This window comes from Abramis brama, assembly GCF_963993115.1.
Source record: "Abramis brama genome assembly, chromosome: 19".
Lineage (NCBI taxonomy): Eukaryota > Metazoa > Chordata > Actinopteri > Cypriniformes > Leuciscidae > Abramis > Abramis brama.
Genome location: NC_139981.1, coordinates 18,825,821 through 18,847,602, shown reverse-complemented (window position 1 = coordinate 18,847,602; position 21,782 = coordinate 18,825,821). Strand labels below are relative to the sequence as shown.

General features: G+C 36.2%; 2 protein-coding genes across 3 annotated transcripts in view; one reads left to right on the top strand and one right to left on the bottom strand.

Annotated features, from left to right (window-relative positions):
* snx5 (sorting nexin 5) overlaps window positions 1–21,782 on the top strand; it is a 210,962-nt gene that overhangs the window by 87,747 nt on the left and 101,433 nt on the right. The window lies entirely within an intron of this gene.
* macrod2 (mono-ADP ribosylhydrolase 2) overlaps window positions 1–21,782 on the bottom strand; it is a 561,583-nt gene that overhangs the window by 527,443 nt on the left and 12,358 nt on the right. For both annotated transcript variants that reach the window (XM_084093701.1, XM_084093700.1), the window contains exon 3: window positions 19,913–20,014. In XM_084093701.1, coding sequence (XP_083949827.1) covers window positions 19,913–20,014 — 102 coding nt within the window. The remainder of the gene's footprint in view (window positions 1–19,912; window positions 20,015–21,782) is intronic.

Sequence of the window (21,782 nt, the reverse complement as noted above, 5' to 3'; positions counted from 1 at the left end):
TTCTTTATCTCCCATTTTTAGATCTATGTATAACACAATGCTGTTGGCTTTTTATAATGATTAATACTCTCATGTCTTTGATTTATTTCTTGTCCCTACTGTTTTTTTGAAAACTCATTACCGAGGAGCACAGCTAAAAGTGCATCCTTCATGCCCCCTACCAACTCCTGGACTGTGACCAAATCTTTTTCTGACGGTGTGACAAAATTTTGTTAGAGGTCGCACTGGTGCCACCACAACATTGCCCAACTGATAAGAGCTGCCATTTCTGTTATATATTTGAGAAACATCAAACGGCAAGCGAAAAGAAAGTGAAAGGAAACCAAATTACTCGTTTAAGCGCAAGCTCAGAACAGGTTTACTCGCGGGCCGTTCTTGATTACACAGAACCATTACTACACAGCGCTGGGAGATCCAGTGAGAAAGCGTTTAAATTCACCGCAAAATTAAAAACATCGAAGCGAGATCAAATGGGAAGCATTCAAATTCAGCGCAGAATTCTGTTATAAACAACACATATCAGATCAAACCGCACTGACGTGGAAACCAGGAACAACATTGTGCCATGAACAAAGTTATAGAGTGCATTTCAGGTTTTTTTTTTTTTTTTTTTTTTTACAATTTCCATCTCAGGGTGGAAAAGATGGAACAAGTTGTACTTGTTCCATCTCAGTACAACCTTTTGAGAGTGAAATTCAAGCACTTTTCAAGGGCTTTCAAGTGCTTCACACCTCTAAATATTATCCAATTTTTATGTTATTTTTAATGTGATGATTTTTAAAACTAAAAGTTTAAAGATGTTAGAAAACTAAAACTTTGTGGCAAATCAGCACTTTTATTACAAAAAAAAAATACATGAAATGACCACTATAACCAGTAGATGGCATGCTCTCAAATGTTTGTCTTGAGCCATGAACTCACCCCCAAAATGGGAGACATGCAAAAAAAAAGATGGAGAGAAAGGCTGCATTTATTAAGGCCCAACAAGGAATACATGAATAGATGGAAACCAAAAAGTGGAAACCAGGTCTTCATCTTTAGAAATGGGAGCTCAAAGGGGGGCATGTTGATTTTCCTGAATTACCAGTCACAGACACTCATGATGCCCTTGTGTAAGGAGAAAGTAATGTCTGTGTGATGAATCATTTGGCTAATGTTAAAGTTAAACTGAGTAAGCTGAATGCATAAGCATAAAGTAGTGATGTGACCTGGTCTTAGCCAAGCTGTGGATGATGGCTCTCACGTTAGATAGCTACCAAGTACTAGATAAAGTTATGCTAGGTTGTGGTTAAAGCAATGAAGTCATAACATCAATGTGAACCAAACAGGGATGCCAAAAAAAAGGGATATTCCAAAATTTCTAATTACCAATAAATTTATTGAAAAACAAAATTATTGTGACAAACATATGCACACTGTCACTCAGCATCATATACGAGATGAGGCAGTCTCAAGGCGATGATACACAGGGCAACTTTTTGAGCAATGTTGCCATCAACGGGCAACTAGATGAGACACAGGGCCCACGACCAATCTAAATTATCCAGATAGAAATGTATTGCCCATTTTTAATGGGAAAGTGCCCAAGCACATGCCATCCTGATTTTGTTCCTTATAGTTTTGTTTTGTTGGCTTAATTCAAGACAATTAAGTGTGTCACACAGATCTGAAGACAGAAAAAAAATAGGCATTGTAGATAAACTTACGATGACGCATTTTCCAAAAAAGGTTTAAATGTTTTTAGAAGATGCACAATCCATTTTCTAATAAACATATTAGCCTGTTTGGCCCATGGCAAGTGCTATCTTTGGACCCTGTGTGTAGTCACGGGCATGAATATATTGGCTATTCTATAATACATGTTAACATCTGTCACTCAATCAGATTTCAGACCTGGAATATGGTAATCCTGCTTCACTGAATAATATTGTCTAGCTGAAATGTTCCCGTTCTCATTTTAATGTTAGCTAGACTAGCAATGCCAACTGCTGCCATCACAGAGTTTGGAAACCATGAGAGAGACAACAGCAAAGAGACTCCAAAAAAATTCTAAAAGTAAAAAGGAATTCAATTCGCACTGCATCCAAAATTCACTTGGCAAACAGAAACAGCAGTCTGTTGATCCATGTTAAAATGGCACAGCAGAACACTGTAATTGAAACAGCAGCTGGTGTTTGTGAGGTTTGACTCTCGTAACTGAAAGACTGATAGTCAATAGGGAGCAGTCCTGTCTTCTTCTGACCTACAGTCATCCTCCATTTTGTTTAGTTTGTGCTTTTTTAACTCCTCCGTAGGGCCAACCGCCGGCCCAGGCCAAGTGCTCGATTTACAGCAAATGACAGCTTTTATATCAGAGATGACAGGCAGGTCTGCAGCTGTGCCTGACATTGATGAGACTCTGGAGACAAGGCAGTGTGACGGTGTCAGTCAATTCCATTCAGAAATCCTCTCTGCAATGCGCTAGGCATTACAAACCCTTGGAGATAGCTGACTCTCCTCCAGAGTGAAAGAACTGCTTCTCCTCAAAATCTGATTCTGGCAAGTTTAGGAGAACATGTTATTTTTCTGAAACTTTATACAGTGTTTTGTTTTGGGGGGCTTTTTATGTGCTTTGAAGCAGAGAAACTGTGCACAAAATGTAAAAAATAATAGCCTATGTCGTAAAAGAGTTTATTGTGGTTGGAAGTTAGAGTTGACCCACTCTTGAAGGAATGTAAAAAAAAAAATAATGACCTGGTTTTAATTTAATTAAGAGATGTACTAGGATGCTCTGAGTGAATTGAAAAAATAGCATATAAAGCTTTCATTGTTAAAACAAATGCATGATTACAGAAAATATCTGCAGTGTACTCTTTCAGTGAGATTTCAGTGACAATGTATACACTTTTCAGGGAACCTACAAATGGCTTGTAGTTGATTCAACAAATTAAGCAGATAGGAAAGTATTTTAACTAACTAACTAACTAACTAACTAACTAACTAACTAACTAACTAACTAACTAACTAACTAACTAACTAACTAACTAACTAACTAACTAACATTTAAGTTCAAATATTTTTCTCATGACAACAATAGTACTACATTTTATTAATATACAGATTAATATAAAGGAAATCTACCTTTAAAACACTTGCCTGGTGGTAATAATAATACATTTAATATTATTATTATTATTATTATTATTATTATTATTATTATTATTATTATTATTATTATTATTATTATAAAATAATAATAATAATATTATAATAATAATAATAATAATAATAATAATATTATATTTAATATTATCATCATCATAAAAATAATTCAAATTGTTATAATATTTAATAATAATAATAATAATAATAATAATAATAATAATAATAATAATAATAGTTGTTGCTGAGAATTGAGGTATGAGCTAAGTAGTATGAGCTATAGCCCTCTTACTCCCTTCGAGCGTCCCCTTCTATTGTGCTAAACATTTCGGTGTGCCCGCACCATCCTCAGAACCTTGCACCCCTGATATTTAAATTCAGAAGTGACCGTGAGCAATTATTCCATGTCTTCCCCTCGCTGCTAACTGACACTGCAAAAAAGCCGACGTGACATAGGCTTTCCACGATAGGGCCTGCTCTTAGCCGGTGTAAATTACTCTGAGGATTTTTTCCCCTGATTCTTGATCTCACGTTGCTGTCTATTCACTACCAATGCATCACAGCTTCACTTTCAATTAAACTGTCCACTTGGCAGCCCTTCGGCCAATGTCATCACTCTGATGCTCACATTCAGGGCTTGTTCTATCAGAGTTGTTGCCGTACGAATGTGAACAGCGAGTGCTCTGAGCAAGGTTCCTTGTAAAGAGCAATGTGGAGGCGTAGGCAGAAATGGGGTGAGAGTGGAGAACAGAAATAAGAAGAGACAAGTAATGCTTCATACATGTGTCAAGATGACGGCAGCAGTTAGTAGCCTTGTCACTTTCTGTTAAACCATCCACCTGTATAAACTTAACACTGTTAATTAATCATTAAAGTAAACCGCTTCATTCAGAATGCACACCAAACAGTGTTATACAAACGATATTAGACTCTGGTCTGCTCTGCCAACTGCAAGTGGACACAACAAACATGCAATTAAGTTTTCATGACTAAAAAAGAATGTCTCCATTTGCCGTTCTTGCTTCTACTATTTGCTGTGACAGCTGGTGCAGTTCTGAGAATAGCACTATAAATACATTTTCCCTATGAGGCAAAGACACCTTGTCTTCCTGTTTGTCAGAGTAACAGAATCCATGATGAAGAAGAAAAAAAAACACCACCAAACGACAAAAACGGCAGAGACATTTATTCAGTCTCTTTCTCCCCCCTCCTTTTTTCGCTCTCACATTAAAACGGCGAATGACATTCTTTCAAATCAATCAACACCTGCTTGCCGGAAGGATTGAAAAAGGAGAGAGAGAGAGAGAGAGAGAGAGAGAGAGAGAGAGAGAGAGAGAGAGAGAGAGAGAGAGAGAGAGAGAGAGAGAGAGAGAGAGAAGAGAGAGAGAGAGAGAGAGAAAGAGAAAGAGAAAGAGAAAGAGAGAGAGAGAGAGAGAGAGGAATGTGCAAGTCTGCTTGCTGTTTCATTAGAGTTGAGACATTTGAGAGTATCTGTTGGGTTGTTAAGAATGGAGCCTCTGATGTTTCATGGCATGTCTAACTCAGGAGATGACTGGAGATAATTAACGCTGTGACATTCAGTCTTAGCTGTGGAGATAAAAGGCTTCAAGCTAAACAATCCCAGAAAGTTGGTATCTTCAATAGTGAAATAAATTGTTCATTGTGTGATCAGTGAGTCTGGTATTATGATAAGTTATTCAACACAAACACTTCCACTTGATGCTCCTCCGGGTTCAGATTAACTTATCAGGGGGTTAATTCTGCGATAATGATGGTCCGAGTGTTGACATTTGCTGTCTTTAAACTACAAAAGCAGCAGTGAAACAGCATCTGAAGTGGCATATATGGCACAAAAGGTATTTCCACCGTTTAATGCTACACAAAGGCTGCATGAATGCATTTCCTCAGAAATTACAATTAAAGGAAAAAAATCAGGTTAAGACAAGGACCTCAATATGAAATTAAATTATAAATGAATGTTTAGCGTGAGACAAAATGATACATCCCTTTTCCTACGACTAGTTTAACAATTCTTTCTTATTTCACAATTCACATAAACTTTAAGAGATGTTTAAACAACATCTTATAACTTTAGCAGAAAAACAGTTTTAAAATTGGTAAGATTCATGTTCATGAATCACTTCATTTCAAAGAATGCATTAGTTTGCATCATCACTCAAATTGTTCAGGCATCTGAACATTTTTTAACTAGATATTTGCTGTATTTCATGCATTAAACATTTTCAAATGTGACAACTTGGTTACAGTGGCTTTGTGCTTCATCCTTCATTTTAAAGGATAGTTTGTTCAAATAAGTATAATATTGCCATTTATTTACCCTCATGCCATTCCAAACCTGTATAACTTTGTTGAACAAAATAAATTTTACTCCATACTGGAAGATATTTTGAGGAATACTGTGGTCCAAACAACACATTGACTTTCATTCTATGGATATGAGGGTGATTAAATCCTGACAGAATTTTTCATTTTTTGGGTGAACTGTTCTCTTAAGTTATTCCAGAGCAAATACATAAAAAGACATGCACTGAATATCGCCTATTTAAACTTTTTAATCGCCACTTGATTCATATATTAGTGAAAAACATGAAAAAACTAAATAAAAATCACCATATTGTCCCTTATTTTTTCATCTAATTTGGAGGATAAACTTCATCTGCTCTGATTAAAAGCACTTTTCCCTCTCTGGCAAAATAATTGTTTGCCCTACTGCCAGACATTTTCTAAAAACAAACAAGGCTACTATTAGTTTTGGCTACTGCTTACAGCGAGCTGACAGGAAACAAGGAAGCATGTGATGATTTTGCATCTTTACATAGAATTTGCATCTTCATTTGTATTGATCTTGAATAATTTTCCAACATGTACAATTTCTCCTTTATAATTATCCAACATGTACAATTTATGTTTTGTGTCAGTGTTTCACGATCTTTTTTTGTCTTGCGTACCCCCATCTGAGGCCATTGTTGATTTGAGAAGGCTGCATTAAAAGCCAAAGTACAAAAAAAGCCGATTGATCTACAGTAGTCCTGTCAGGTTTCCAGTTCCAGTTCTGAACTAGAAAAATAAATAAATAAAAATAAATAAAAAAACATTTTCACCTTCCTTTGTCTCTCATAGCATGTCAAAACATGTGAGCGTTGGACATTCTGAGGTACTTAAGACTTGTTCCTGTCACATTGGCAGCCTTAATCGGCAACCTTAAAGACAGTTGGACTTGCCAACCATGCCATCAAAGGGCAACAAAACAGCATGCCGACAAGCTTTGCCACCTATGAGGCTACGTTTAAGTCACTTATTTGGCCATTTCATCATGGTAATGGCTGCAGCTATCATCCCATTATGTGCCGAAACGCCTGAGAAGGTTAAACAAATGCAGTTTGCGTAAGGTCATAACTGAATTGTGCTTCAAGTGCTACAAATCAACAATTTCTGCATCTCCTCTACATGACCCTGTGAGAGACTTTACACGTCTCTTTCACCATCTCTCACTATCACTCACATGTACTTCAATCAGACAATTCAGCCATTGTCTCCATTGGCTTATTTTAAATAAATGAAAGTCATCAAGCCTGTTTACAAAAGACCCTAGGATTAATATTCATTTAAAAATACCCAAATCAACACAGGTGATAAAATAAGAACCTGAAACAACTTAAGGGAATTCAATTATTGGATCTTGCACCTTCCAAAATCCTGCAATTACCACATGGAGAAGATATTAAGACATGTGTTATCGTGGGTTCAATGAAGGGCCAGTTGAAAAAAACAATAAACAGAAGAATAGTGCTACCAGAACACAAAACAGACTTTACCAATTGTATACAAGGCAGCCAATGCAGAGCCTTTTAGCTCTCTCTGTCTTGTCTTTATCTCTCTTTGCTGCACAATATACAAAAGTGTGTGTGTGTGTGTGTGTGTGTGTGTGTGTGTGTGTGTGTGTGTGTGTGTGTGTGTGTGTGTGTGTGTGTGTGTGTGTGTGTGTGTGTGTGTGTGTGTGTGTGTGTGTGTGTGTGTGTGTGTGTGTGTGTGTGTGTGTGTGTGTGTGTGTGTGTGTGTGTGTGTGTGTGTGCGCGCGCATGTGTGTGTTTTAGAGGGTCTGTAATCAATATAAGTTTGAGAGCGGAGGTCAGTAGGGCATTATATCACAAACATGTGAAAATGTCATACTCCATAAAAGTTGTAAATTGAATAGAAAATTGTCACGTTGTTAATACCTTAAATCAACTTTGTGTTTGGTGCATTTGGTGCAGAGGTGGTGTTGATGCATTTTGAACTTATAATAAAAAGTAAGTAAAACAATATACATGTTTTACGCATATGTGTGTTTTTTCATGCTACATATATGGGGATTTTTCAATCACTTTTGACATCTTGAAAACTTGAATACAAGATTTAAAACAATCAATACAACTCTTCTGTTGTATGCATTAAAACATCCATCCTTGAATCTATCTGATCATGGCTTTTACCAACCTTCAAGTGTTATGATGTGAAAACAAAGAGAAATAATAAATAAAAAAAAGAAATGGACTGTTTATGAATTAAAATTCTCAAATACTGACCAATTTGGAAATGATACTCTCAGATCACCAAATAAACACTCAGATCATGATGTAAAAAATATTTTAAACAAATTCTGCCAGACACATGTTGCCCTGTCACTTCTCATTTCTATCATAAAGTATTGGTTGGAAAAATGGTTTAGGAATTTTTCTGTAAAATGGTTGGCTTGATGGTAATGATCGTGGTATTATGGACAGTAATTCTTTGTTATAAATAAAATCCAAAATATTATAATTAAAAGTTAACTTAAAGTCGAAATTGAATTTGTTTGGCTTTTAGTATGAATATGTTAGCCTTAAGGTTATCTATAAGCTAATGTGCTCCAAAACAAAGTGGATATAAATATGGAGGAGATTAGGAGGAGAAACGGTTAGACAGACTCGACATTAGAAACAGCACTGACGAGTGGAAGAGATAACACCGGTGCCATGCATGCACCAACATACATTTCAAAACGACATCAACAAAAACTACACTTTTCAAACTACACATCCTCAGCATGTTTATCATCACTGTTTTGCTTTAATAACAGTTTCATATTAAATCTAAAGGGGGGGATCTATTTGACTTTGGCTGTCATAAGCTGTTAAATGCGGCTTTGCCGAGCTAAACGGCTCTGGCTGAGCTGTTATATAAATGATACGCTATTGGCTATTTTTTTTTAAAGGGGGAGGAGCTGCTCAATATGTCCCGCCCTGTCTATGTTTCAGTTGAAATTACATCATCACGTTTCAAGGCACTTCAATGGGAAAAAGGTTTCATTTTAAAAAGTAAAAAAAAAAAAAAGTATATAATAACAAAATTCTGTAAAGTATTCTTTTTAACCTTCTTTTAAAAAAATAGAATAAGGCAAGAAATCAAGTAATTTTTTTTTGAAGTAAGAATAATGTCTACTTCCTAGAGCATTTTTAAACCATTTACGGTTTAAAATCATCCTAGGGGACAGAAAAAGTTCCCTTAACTTAAGAACAACCCATACTGTATTTATTCAAGGTTAAGCAGATGGGAAAAAAACTTCAAGGTTTGCATTCTAAGCTACTAATACTTTAAAATCATTATTCCACCAACTACATCAAACACTCAAACACCACCTCTGTAGTTAGCTAAAGCAGAGGTCCGTACATCTAGTGTAAAGAGCCTGTCATCATGTGCTTTCCGGCCTGCTTTCATGCAATACTTCCTGGATTTGATTACAAAGAATTATTAGTCAGAAAACACAAAGGCTTTTGAAATGTTATCTGCCCATAACAGCATTAAACTTCAGTTTGCTAAGCCGAAAAGTGTGGTTGGCTTATGTGGTTGTGCAATGAGAACAATAATATAACTCCTGTCAAGTCAATTGAAACTCATTTCCTAACAATCGCCATTTGTCTGGCATTAGCATACAGATGAAGGAGAACGAGAGAACAGCCATGAAGCACAGATCCATTCAATTCCATCTGTTAAAGTGCAGGACAGCTACACCACCATCAAAATCAATTTCCTCATACCATCATTTGATCTGCAATAGCGCACAGAAGCGCAGATAAAGTTACGCGCTAACGTAAGGAAAGTGCAGCCGCCTTTCAATTTAAACATCAAGTCTAAATTCCACCCATTAATGCTGTTTAATGCTGAGTGCTTTATAATTATGGGCTGTTAATTAAAGTTCAATTCAACTGCATTTATCCCAGAATTCAATACAGGCCCTTGAAGGGGCTTCACGGCTCACTTTGCAAAGTATATATTAAAATATTCTCAGGCTGATTACAAAGAGGAGTGAGCAGAGGGAATGACTGACTGTTATGAAATGAGCGACAAACGTTGGGAGAGGTCCTTTATGGAGAAGGGGGGAAGAAAATCCAATTGTATCCCAGGCTTAGGGGTAATACTGGAAGGCGTAACTCCGATAAGCCCATTGGTGGTCTACATTAACCGACATGTCTTTTTCAAAGAGAAGAAGAAAACCCTCCGCTCTGCAAACAACCTCCTTCAAAAACAGCACATGCTTTCTGAAATCTGTATTTGTGGAGCGCTGAACGGCCCATTATGAAAATGTTCAGAGGGGCCATTACTGCAAATATTCCCACCGTGGGCATGTAACCAAGCACCTAATAAGCATTTCTGCTTAGGCACACAGATCACCATAGTCTTGTAGCTCGGAAGACAGACTTCAATAAACATCTGAAATGCTAGCCTTTAGCCATAAAAATGTACAAAATGGCAGGAAAAAATGAGGATGACATGGAGGCATCTGGGGAAATTAGCAGCAAAGCAGCAGCACAGACAACGGCAGCCAGCAGATGACTGGGCTGAACTAACTTTTGGGAAAATTCGTTTCCACGAGAAGGAATGGGATGCTGTCAGCAAGCAATGAATGCATCATCGCTCTGTGCTTCTTTTGCCATGTTTATCTGTTTGCTTGTGCATGTTTCCACTCACCAAACCACAACTGAGGTTACATGTTTTGATTGATGCTCCAATTTCTCCCTCTTCCCTTTGTAAGACTGAACAGATCTGAAGAGATCACCTTTTTCCCTTCTTTTCAAAATGGTTTAAATTTTATTTTAGCCAAAAACCAACTGTATGTCTACAACTGCCCACGTGTACAAATACACACGTAAGCTACATCCCCTCATCTCGGTAACCTGAGACTAAAGTAAGACGAGAGCCATCCGTCACAACCGCGACATCCCAGGAATACAAGCAGCTATCCAAACATGCGCTGTGGATTTGGTCAAAACAACAGAGATGAGCACTGGCAGTTTGCAGGTCTGAGCTGTTTTCTCATGTTACAGTCAGCGTCAGGTTTCTTGTGGATGCACAGTGCCCTCTTTAGGCCAAATTGTCAAACTGCCCAGCAGTTCCAGTGAAGATCGTCGTGAAGCTGGAAATACAGTGGGATCCAAACGTCTGAGACCACAAGTGATACTTACACTTAGCACTTTTTAAACTACATAATACTTCTAAGAAAAAAAAAATATATTAATTTCAGAATGCCTGAGGATTTGGTATGTTCCACTTTCACATTGCAACATTAGGTTGAGCTGACACGTTCCTCTTGCACATTATGACACTCAAATCTTCAACAAAAAAGCAAAGTCTCCTAAAGGAACCTGAAAATACCTGAAACAATCCCTGCACTTTTACTTTCAAAGGTTAAGGTCAAGCCACAGATGTGCAAGAGTGCGAGACAGTTTCACAATTGAGGTCAGTTTCATTTCCATTTGCAATCAGCAATGCAAATTTTGGGGGGGAAAGGCAAGCGAGAGAATATGTGCGTGTAGTATTACAGAAGGCCTTGAGCCTGAATCCCATCATGCTGACAATCTTAACAGGGCTTTTAAAAGGGAATTCGGTTCTGCGCTCACACACACTCACACACAGTTATTTCACTGTTCATTAGAGCAGCAACTGCCATGGGCAGCGGCCATCGATTTTCATTCCTGATGCAACATTGCAACAATCACAAGTTTGCACATCAACTCACTTTCTACTGTCCAGACTGAACTGTGGACTTTGATTTGAACTCTGTCAGTGTGTGTGTGTGTGTGTGTGTGTGTGTGTGTGTGTGTGTGTGTGTGTGTGTGTGTGTGTGTGTGTGTGTGTGTGTGTGTGTGTGTGCGTGCGTGCATATGCATGTGTTTTAGAGGGTCTGTAATCAATATAAGTTTGAGAGCGAAGGTCAGTAAGGCATTATATCACAAACTGATTTTATTAAGTGCTAAAGCCTTGAACAGAAATACCAAACCAAAATGTCCATCTCATTTCCCTTCTTCATCCAGTCAAACATATACAAACACAAACAGTCCTCCCCCCACCAACAGCAGCACGCCACACTCTTTCTCTTGCTCACATCACTGCAAAATCAATACTGCTGAAAATGACTTAGACTTGAAGTCTTCAAATTGCCCATACTCTCTTGCCCTAAAATCACAGACATCAAAGAAAAACATCCTTGAAACAAGGACTACTGTTACTGAACTTCTGCAATACATGTTTTATTGTGAGTTAAGAAGACTTCAAGCCTGACCAAAGTTTTCCATCTTGGCTTGGAGGACAACCATTGCCATCATTACTAATGCGCCTATTTTTCCACATAGTGACATTAGTAATAGCAGTAATGGCTGCCTTCACTGATTTGTACATGGTAATAAATATTAAACATGGTAAAAACATGTTAAATTGAACAGATCACAACACTACTTAAAAAAACACTACAGGGTGACGTATCGAATATTATCTATATGATTGCAATAACTTTTTTGGCAATATAAAATAAGCAATATTGTGAATATCAGAATGGTTAATGCATGTCTTCTCTAGCCATTAAGTTTCCTAAACAGCATGTCCTATAGAACACAGGTAATTTTGCGATCCCTCCTTGTGAAAGAACAGAGATGTTTTAATTTTCATTACAGTAGCAAAACAGTGTAAAAGAATGAAAAGTTGATTTGCTTCGGTGAATCGGTTCAAAATGAAAAGAAATTAATTTATACATCTCAATTATGATAACAAAACATAAAAATGTATGTTGTTAAGTGACAGTGAAGACAAGTTTCAAAAGATTTATTTATAATTTATAAAATAAATTATGTTCTTTTAGACTAAAAATATCAAGCAGCTTTTACTGTTTTCAACACTGATAATAATAATAATAATAATAAGAATAATAATAAGAATAATAATAAATGTTTCTTGAGCACCAAATCAGCATATTAGAATGATTTCTGAAGGATCATGTGACACTGAAGACTGGAGTAATGATGCTGAAAATTCAGCTTTGCCATGACAGGAATAAATTACATTTTAAAATGTACCAAAACAGAAAACAGTCATTTTAAATTATACCAATATTTCATAATATTATTGTTTTGCTGTATTTACTGAATTAAAAAAACATTTATAAAAAAACTTGTAAACCTCAAACTTTTGAATGGTAATATACATAGTCCTATTGACCAAAAAAAAAAAAACTTTATGAAAAAAAAAAAAAAAAAAAAGATTCATTAAGATCAAAGATATCAGGCAACTAATATGATTGCATAGTGATCAATATGAGAGAGAGAGAAAAAAAAGGAGGAAAAAAAAGGGGGAGGGGGGAAGCTGGATCCTTCCATTCTCCAAACTGCTCCTCTGCAGGGTCAATCTTGTTCTAGCTATATTGCCCAGCCTTACTTACAGGCATCTGAAAACATAATAAAATTAGCCCAAATATTTACTATATATTAATATTTAACTAACATGCATGGAGAGGGGTGTGTGTAGAACTTTGTGTATGTTAGGAGTTCTACTGGTGCACGCACCATGTAAACTGTGGGTCAGAGTGGGAAGAGCAGTCACTTGGCTGCAGCCAAATTTACATTTCAGTGAATATTAAATAGAAAGTGTTATATTGCTTTGTGTGATTTTCAAATAGCAAAGGCTGCAATTTAATTATATAAATATCAGCATTGTGTTTCATGAAGCACGTGCGTTTTCAGCGTCTCAGAGTGACTCGGTTTATTAAGCTGTTGGGTGTGCGCATTATTAACGGGAAGAAACTCGTTTACTCCAATCACTGGTGCTGTATTCTGCATTACACCGGAGAATTCAAATGTCGCGAATGGCTGATTTAGGTCTGGGCTGCGTTTCCCAAAAGCATCCTGAGCTAAGTTGATCGTAGAGACTATTAGTGGCAATGGTTCTAGATCCAATTAGGCCTATGATGCTTTTGGGAAACGCATTCATCTCTGTCGTCTGCTCAACTCAGCGCTGTTGTCTTTCAGAGATATGGTTGTAAGAGCGCGTTGTTTGCATTCCCCCGCGTGCATTTGGCTACCTACCAACATAAGGAATAAAATGTATGTAAAAAGCATTTCACATGTACACACACACACACACACACACACACACACACACAAGTACAAAAGCGTTTTATGCGCTGAACACCATGATGAGTTTAACAACACTCGCAGCGTGGATCGCAGTTCATATCCGGACAAGCGTTTGATAGTTTAATGTCTGTAAATGAAGAAATTAAACCGTAGATATTAGTACTAAAATATCTAAGATTTTTTTTTTTACTTTTGATTAAGATTAAGCTTACAGTAGGCTACATAACTTCATTTACTACAGAAATCATTATATATAGCCTACACTACATAATTCATTTCTGTAAATTTGTTCTGCCATGTCTGTGTAAATCAGTTGAGGCAGCAGACTGAAACTACTCGGTTATTCTTCATATCATTACAACGTAGCCATTACGCTGCTATTTTAATCATTAGCAAAATTTCTGATAATGTAGCAATTAAGAGTCCTGGAATGAAAAAGTTTGGGAACACCTGCTCTAAAAGATACATCACTGTGTGTATACATTAAACGAAGAGAAAGAAAATGAATGTGAATTCACTTTAGCAAATCAAAAGATACCTCTTGTGCTTTTAGCAACATAAGCTCTGCTTTACATCTTAGGGCCCTTTTTTGATGATGAAAGACTAAACACTGGCCCTTTTTCCCCCCCTTTGCAAGTCGTGTTGATAAGGAGTGCTCTTTTCCCACTTTCAAAATGTCAATTACAAAAGAGCCGAGGCCCGTCTTCGGTTAAACATGCAAGTGCTCTCCATTAAGCTTTGTGACTCATAGAACATTTAATGTGCAGAGTGCATTAGACTCCATTACTGCATTCGTCTGTGGCTACGTCTCACCACGCTACAGGGCAAAAGACACAGTTTTCTGTTTCTTTCTGAACAGCTCTCATAATTACAAACCGACACTCTCCCCTCCTGAGCACAAAGCCTGCACGACATCTTCAAATGGTGAAGTGCTCAACCATATGCTTCACACAACTCAAGTTCAGTTGTTTTTTTACATTTTTATTTTTAGTTTAAGTTTTAATGTTGACTTTGTTCTCATTTTTTGTCAGACAGATATTTTTGGCACAAGTTTCAATGCTACATTTAGACGCTTCACCATCTGACCGCTCTGTCAGACAGCATTTTTTTTATCCAGTGTTTGTTTTGCTTGCTTTGCGAACCGACACCTTGTGTGAAAACAAGAAAGAGAGCAATTAAAATTTCTGCACCTATCACGACCCTGATGTCAGTTGCTATTTCAATTAGCAGCTCTGACAAGAAATTTATTTCTATGAAAAAATAATTGGCCATCCAGAGAGTGATTTAAAAACCCATTTAACATGCTTACAGCCTCACCTCTCTCAGCATGCAGCATGAAGCCGCCCAGAATTAATTACTGTTGCCATTTAATTTCATGCTGCCTGACATTTCCAATGCAAACTCTACAGGGCCTGGTGTAAAACCAGCACACTTTATTCACTTACATTGCTGTATTAAAAAATGTTTTGGTTTTCAGTGACTCAAATGGTTGTGAAGGCAACAAAAGTCACAAGGAGAAGATCTCCAGAATTAGATGCTAGATTAGTAGACCTAATCTTTACAGCACAATTCTGTTCAAAAGAAAACCAAGCACAATATTATCATCACAGCATTTAGTGTACTTAAAAGAGAGGGCACACCCCAAAATAATTCAAATAATTTAATTTGTGTTAAGAAAGTCATACAAGTTTAGAACAACACGAGGGTGAGCAAATTATGATAACGTTAGATTTTTTGAGTGAACTATCCGTTTAAATAAAAGAAAATCATTAATTTAGTTCCCAATCTATTTCAAAGATGTCAAGCAATTCAGCTGGATAAATGATTTCTCCAAGACACTTCAGACAATGAAGACCAACAGACCAAGAGAGAATGATGCAGCCCCCAGATAACTATTTCGTAACATTTTCGTATGCATTTAAATAATATTTCAAATCAGCCATAAAAATCCCATATATGTAGTTTCTTATATGCTTTTTTAACTCTTTTTAAGTAAATTTGAGGTTGGGCCAATGCACATAGTACCATGTAGTACCATGTGCAAATTTGCAGGACACTGACTGTTTCTATGGGAACCAGAGCTTCTAATGAAAGCTGCAGTGATAGGATTACTTTACCAATTGGTCAGTGGCATTTTTTTATTTACAAGGTGGGAATTATTTCACCATATTGCATTGTAGTTTTAAGATTTTAAGTTTTACAGGAAACATTTCCCCAAAAAGTCTATCATTCTGAAGCCAAAAAATAGAGTCAAAGGGATGGTTTGGAGAGTAACCTTTTAACTTTTCAGTGAAGAACACAAAATATTAGCCTCTAAATAGCTACAATATGCCTACAGAAGTTGTATGTACCCATTTTATGGTGCTTTTTGGCCTTTTCATGCTTTTCCAGTCATTATTGGAAAAGACTAAAAGCATTATATTAAAAAAAAATGTATGTCAGCAACCACACCTTTCTAATAGAGAAAGAATAAAAACGCCAGATAAACTAATCCTGCTCACCAAAGTCCTCAAACTCAAGCTATGGAATATAATATTTTTATGATCTGAAGTAGGCCTTTTGAGCAAGGCCCTCAAGAGGATTCTTTATTGCAGTAATATTCCTCAATGCTAAACGCAATAAAAGAGCTGGAGAGGAGTAAAAACTATTATAATCGGAAGAGAAAAAAAGTTTACGATGACCGGGCGGTCCTTGCGCCAACCTCTCTGCATAATTAGAAAAATAACCATGATAATCAGTCAATTTCATTCCTTTCTTAAGAGTTTTTATGAAGTTGTTTTTCTATGCGAGGGCCAGAAGAGAAGACTGTCAGATGTGCGAGGACAGCGGAAATCAGGCTCATCAAGTCAATCACTTTCTAAGTGCAGGAAAATAACTGATTACCTATAAACCAACACACCAAGGTCCAGCTAATGAACGATTAAAAAATCCACCCTGCTTAAACGAGCTTGTGCATATAAAGCAGCAGATGACAAAACTGCAGCGCACGCTTATAATAAATAGAACGATATCGTCCAATGGTGTGGACGACACAGATAACTATAAAGATAACTATAACGATAACTGCTATAATATTAGCGATAATATAGCAGTTATCGTTATAGTTATCTTTATAGTTATTGGTGTGAAGTGAACGGGTCTCAAGTCAGCTGGGACTCTTATGGGGAGGTTGGTTGTCTTTCTTCTAACATCCAAGATCCACTCAATGATGCAATTCACTTTAAGTAAGAAACTGGCAATCAGTGCTACTGCCTGATAGACTTATCAAATCTCAGAGGGATTGAAAGAAACTTTCCTTCATTCACCCGCTTTTTCTAGAGAAAGGCTCCATCCGAAATAGCATACTTCCGTACTATATACTAGGTGAAAAACAGTATATGAAAATTCACAGTATTCATAAAACTAAAAGTACCAAAAAGTACATAGGTGAAAAGTAAGCAGGCGAAATGTACCTGGATGACTTACTATTTCCAGCAAGAATCTGAAGAGTGCATCCAAAGAACATTTTACTACCCCATGAGAGGAGAGGAGTTGTAAATGTCAGTGTGACATGACATGGTAGGTCACATGACAAAGACAACATGGTGAATATAGGACGTCAGTCCAGATTACATTTATACTACACACATTCATTTTCAAACTGTCAATTCATCATCAGAGGGAAGAAAGAAAGATAACTTGCAGGTGGTATCAGTTTATCAATCCTGCAGAAAAGTAGTATTGGAATCATTTCAGATAATTCAGTATCGATACGTATCGAAATATTGATATTTTTGACAACACTGCTATCCAATACAATAGTTTGATTAAAGTGACTTGTAAAGTGTTTACAAGCCATTTTAATATGTAATCTGACATATTTCTGAGTTTAAAAATAACAGCACGTTGAAGAATAAAAAAGAAAAACACCCCAGCAACTGTTTTTTTTTTCCTCAAGAGCACAATGCTGTATTCATTTCCAGCATAACTGCTGGAAACAAAAAGACAATTCCCCCCAATCGCAGAGATTCTTTCTGATTGTTCTTATCATCGTATTATAGCTTTGAGATGGAAACATCATTCCAGGAATCTAAACTCAAAAACACTGGAGCAAATGGGGCTTTAAGAATCATTTCAAAGCATGGTTGCAATAATGCGATTACTTTCCTGGCCTGAGCCACTGGCCTTTGATGGATGAACAGCCACCCGTCTGCATGATAAGTCGTCCCCCTCATACTCTGAAGCCTTTAAACCAATTACTTTCCTAATTCAATGCCACAAACCCTACAAAACAGTTTTGCATTATTTTATGCAACCACTGATGTGAAGAATGCGCAAAAAAAAACTTGTTGAAATAAGGACAGAGAAAAGCTCAACCACAGTGCAACTGAACGCATGATTCGTTTTGCTTACTGTTGCAGTTTCACATCGGTATGATTGCGTCAGACCACGAGATTAGACAAGCGTCCCACTCAGCCTGTTCTCTCATTTCCTGTTTTCTTTGCTGACTGACCTTTCTGCAACCTTGCGGAAAGTTTTAGAGGGGAAAGTTGTCTTGTATACAAAAGCAGTTGTCAAGGGACAACCACGAAAACTCTCTCAGGGTCTTTTAGGATTCAAACTCAAAGATCCTCTGAGGTAAAGCCTTCCCACTGGGTCCACGGTTCTGTCCCAGACCTCTGAAAACAATAGCCCTTTGTTCTCAACACCTTAAATACTTAATTATTCATAGAATTAGGCACAAATTCCTGACAAATGTTCACAACATAATGCAACACTGATTTTGCAAAGTGTCAGATAGTAAAAAAAAACTAATGTATGCATGTATGTATGTATGTATGTATGACATGTATGTATGTATGTATGTATGTATGTATGTATGTATGTATGTATGTATGTATGTATATATATATATATATATATATATATATATATATATATATATATATATATATATAATTTTTTTATTTTATTTTGTTTTTTATTTTTTATTTTTACTTTGACACTTTGCAAAATCAGTGTTGCATTATGTTGTGAACATTTGTGTTGCATGTGTGTGTACATATCACATTAAGCATACAATTAATAATTAATATGATCGCTTATTTAAAAACAGGTTCATATTTAGCTATATCAGCCTGTAGTCCTACATCACACTATGAAAACTGTAGAAATATCCTAGGAAGGGTATCAATACACACAGAAAGGCAAGCTCCAGTGATAATGAATCTACTAGTGTACAAGGTTCCTCTGCTCCCAGAACAGCAGTAAACTCAACAGAAGGTTTAGATTGGTCTAAATATCCCAAAGCTCACAGGCATCGTTACTTCAATTAGGCTGCATAATGCCTGAACTACATTGAGAGAAACAAAAAACCTCAATCCTTCAAAAACATATGTTTGTACATGTTATAGGCAGAGCACAATACAGCTGTTAAGAATTTCATTTGTTGTTAAAGATTCAATGGTCTAGCAAAACAAAACAAAAAAAACAACATTTCACAGATGCTCGTCAAACAGACAGCGGTTTCAGACATGAACCGCAACACTATTTCCAATCACTCTCTGTGACGGAAATGTTAAACTATTCCCTCTCCAAGACTGATGCTGAGATAAGCATCTTGAGTGAACACATCTAATCAATGACAATCTCCCACACAATATATACTAAATACTCTGCAGTGTCATCTATGTGCTCCCTCACCGCAACAGAACCCAATTAACACGCATCTATTTCTGCAGAACATCTACTAAAAAACTACTCCTTTCCATTCAGAACAAATTGATAGATTTTTACTAAAGAGGCAATAATGGGCACAAAGTAAATAGGTTTTTGCAATATGACAAGACAATTAACAAGCCAGAGAGACAAATAATACTATCTAACCCTGCAAACAAAAGGAAGAGTCATTTTTACAAGTTTGTATCTTGGTTTCCCGTTTCATCCTGAAAAGGAAACGCAACATTCCTGTGAAAGAACATTCACGGCAAATCAATACAGAACTATTATAAACAGAAAAAAAAAAACAGGAAAATCCACAGTGGAGAGAAACACACACTGTACAAAAATAAATATACATAAGCAGGAATCTCACATCCCATCCTGTAGAATGCATCAGAACAAGAAAAAAAAAAAAAGAAAAAAAAAAAAAAAAAGAAGTGTACCACTTATAGACACTAGAGGTCAGGCAAGGACAACAAATGCAAAGTGCATCAAAGACTATGCAAACCGTTCAGCTAAAGCAAACGCTAAAATAAACTTGAAATAAAAATCACAGTGCAGTAATTGTGCACTAAATCCCTTGCTAATGTACTAAAACTGTGAGAATTGATCAGAATCAGCAAACTCACCAGCATTCACTATGGCATCAATCTCCAGGATGGTGATGTCACCTTTGTACAGACTCACTTTGTCAGCCAAGGAGAAAGACTGATGTTCTTCTTCCTCAGTAGCTGTAAGGTAAGGACAGAGTAAAGTTAATTACACAAGAGCTACCATTTCAACTGCATGTTGACTCTCGATATTGATCAGAGCAAAACCGTTTCATCAAAGGTCTTACAACACTGTACTGACCAATATGCACTCTGCAATCACTAAAAACTAAAGTTTTGAAAGATGGAACAGGACTACATGATATAAATTAAGAAGTGGTAGAGACCCTGTGGCCACTGGTCAAAAACAAATAGACTTTGTCAGAGACGTGGCCTGGTGGGTGAACGTACTAAAATAAAAAAAACCTCTCTCAGGAACTGGTATCTTCAGTGCAAAACTTTCTAACTACTGCCAGTAGAACGTTTGGACAAATTTGACTGATTTGTTTAATATCAATTGTGCCCATCTACTACATCACGGTTTCCACAATAATATTAAGCATCACAACTGTTTTCAACTGATCATTTTCTGAAGGATCGTTTGACACTGATGACTGGAGTAATGAATGCTAAAAAAAAAAAAATAATAATAATAATAATAATAATAATAATAATAATAATATCAGCTTTGCCATCACAGGAATAAATTATATTTTAAAATGTATTAAAATAGAAAGTTACAATAACAGTTATAATATTACTTTTTTACTGTATTTTAATTAATTAAATGTAGCCTTGGTGAGCATTAGAGACTTACAATCTAAAACAATCTAATCTCTTACCGATGTTAAACTTTTGAACGCTAGTGTGGTTCTTTACATGTAGTAACAGTTCTATTTAGTACCGTATCGTCATGAAGAACCCTTTATGTGCTGAAATGGTTCTTTGTGTTAGAGTTTAGGGTTCTTTATTCCCGCTTTTTTGTTTTTCAAATCTGTAACTGTCAAAGCCTCTTCATTACTGATTTTCTGGTGCTCAGCTGTACAACTACAGTTACTACAAAGACTGTCAACATACTCTCAACAGGTAAATGATTTCTTTCTTAAAATGTCTATAAATTATAACTTTAAAAATTGTAACAATAATTTCCTAACAATCACGTCTTTTTCTCTTTTTAGTTTAACATGCAAGTGTGAGCAGCTCTGTTCAGTTAAGGATACTCATCTTCACTTCTCCACAAAGTAAGTAACGGATATGGAATTTATGATCCATATTGTTTTGTTTTTTTTAATTATGACTTTATGCTTAAACATACCCAGTCACAAAAAAACATTAATGCTATACCATGACTTTATATCACTTTTTCTTTTTAACATGGTAAAGGGCTCATACTGTCCATTTTTGCTAATTTTGGCCTTCATTAATATAATTGTTTTTACATAATCAAATGGAAGAGACACACCGTAACTCTAAAATCAATTGTGTATTTCAGATGCTGTCACGTATCATAACCTCATCATCTGCAGAGAGAAACTGCTACTCAGATTACACACATAATGAAGGATGTAAAGACATCATAGGGAATTGTGAAGATATTTCACTGGAACTTGGTTTTCATTACATCTATATCGTGTTCAGTGTCGATTTATTAATGTATTCAGCTAACCACTGTTGTAAGAGCACTGTCATTTTTGCTACAATCTGCCATGTCAATAAAAAATAAAAGTTCCTAATTGACACAACATGCTGTTTTATTTCATGTAAAACCCAAATAGAGGCAACAAGATATAAGACCAGGCAGACAGAGGGCTAAAAAAAACAATATTAATGAATAATTTATAATAACAAATTATAGTAATATTAATAATATGAAGATGCTAATACTAATATTAATGAAAATAAATATCAT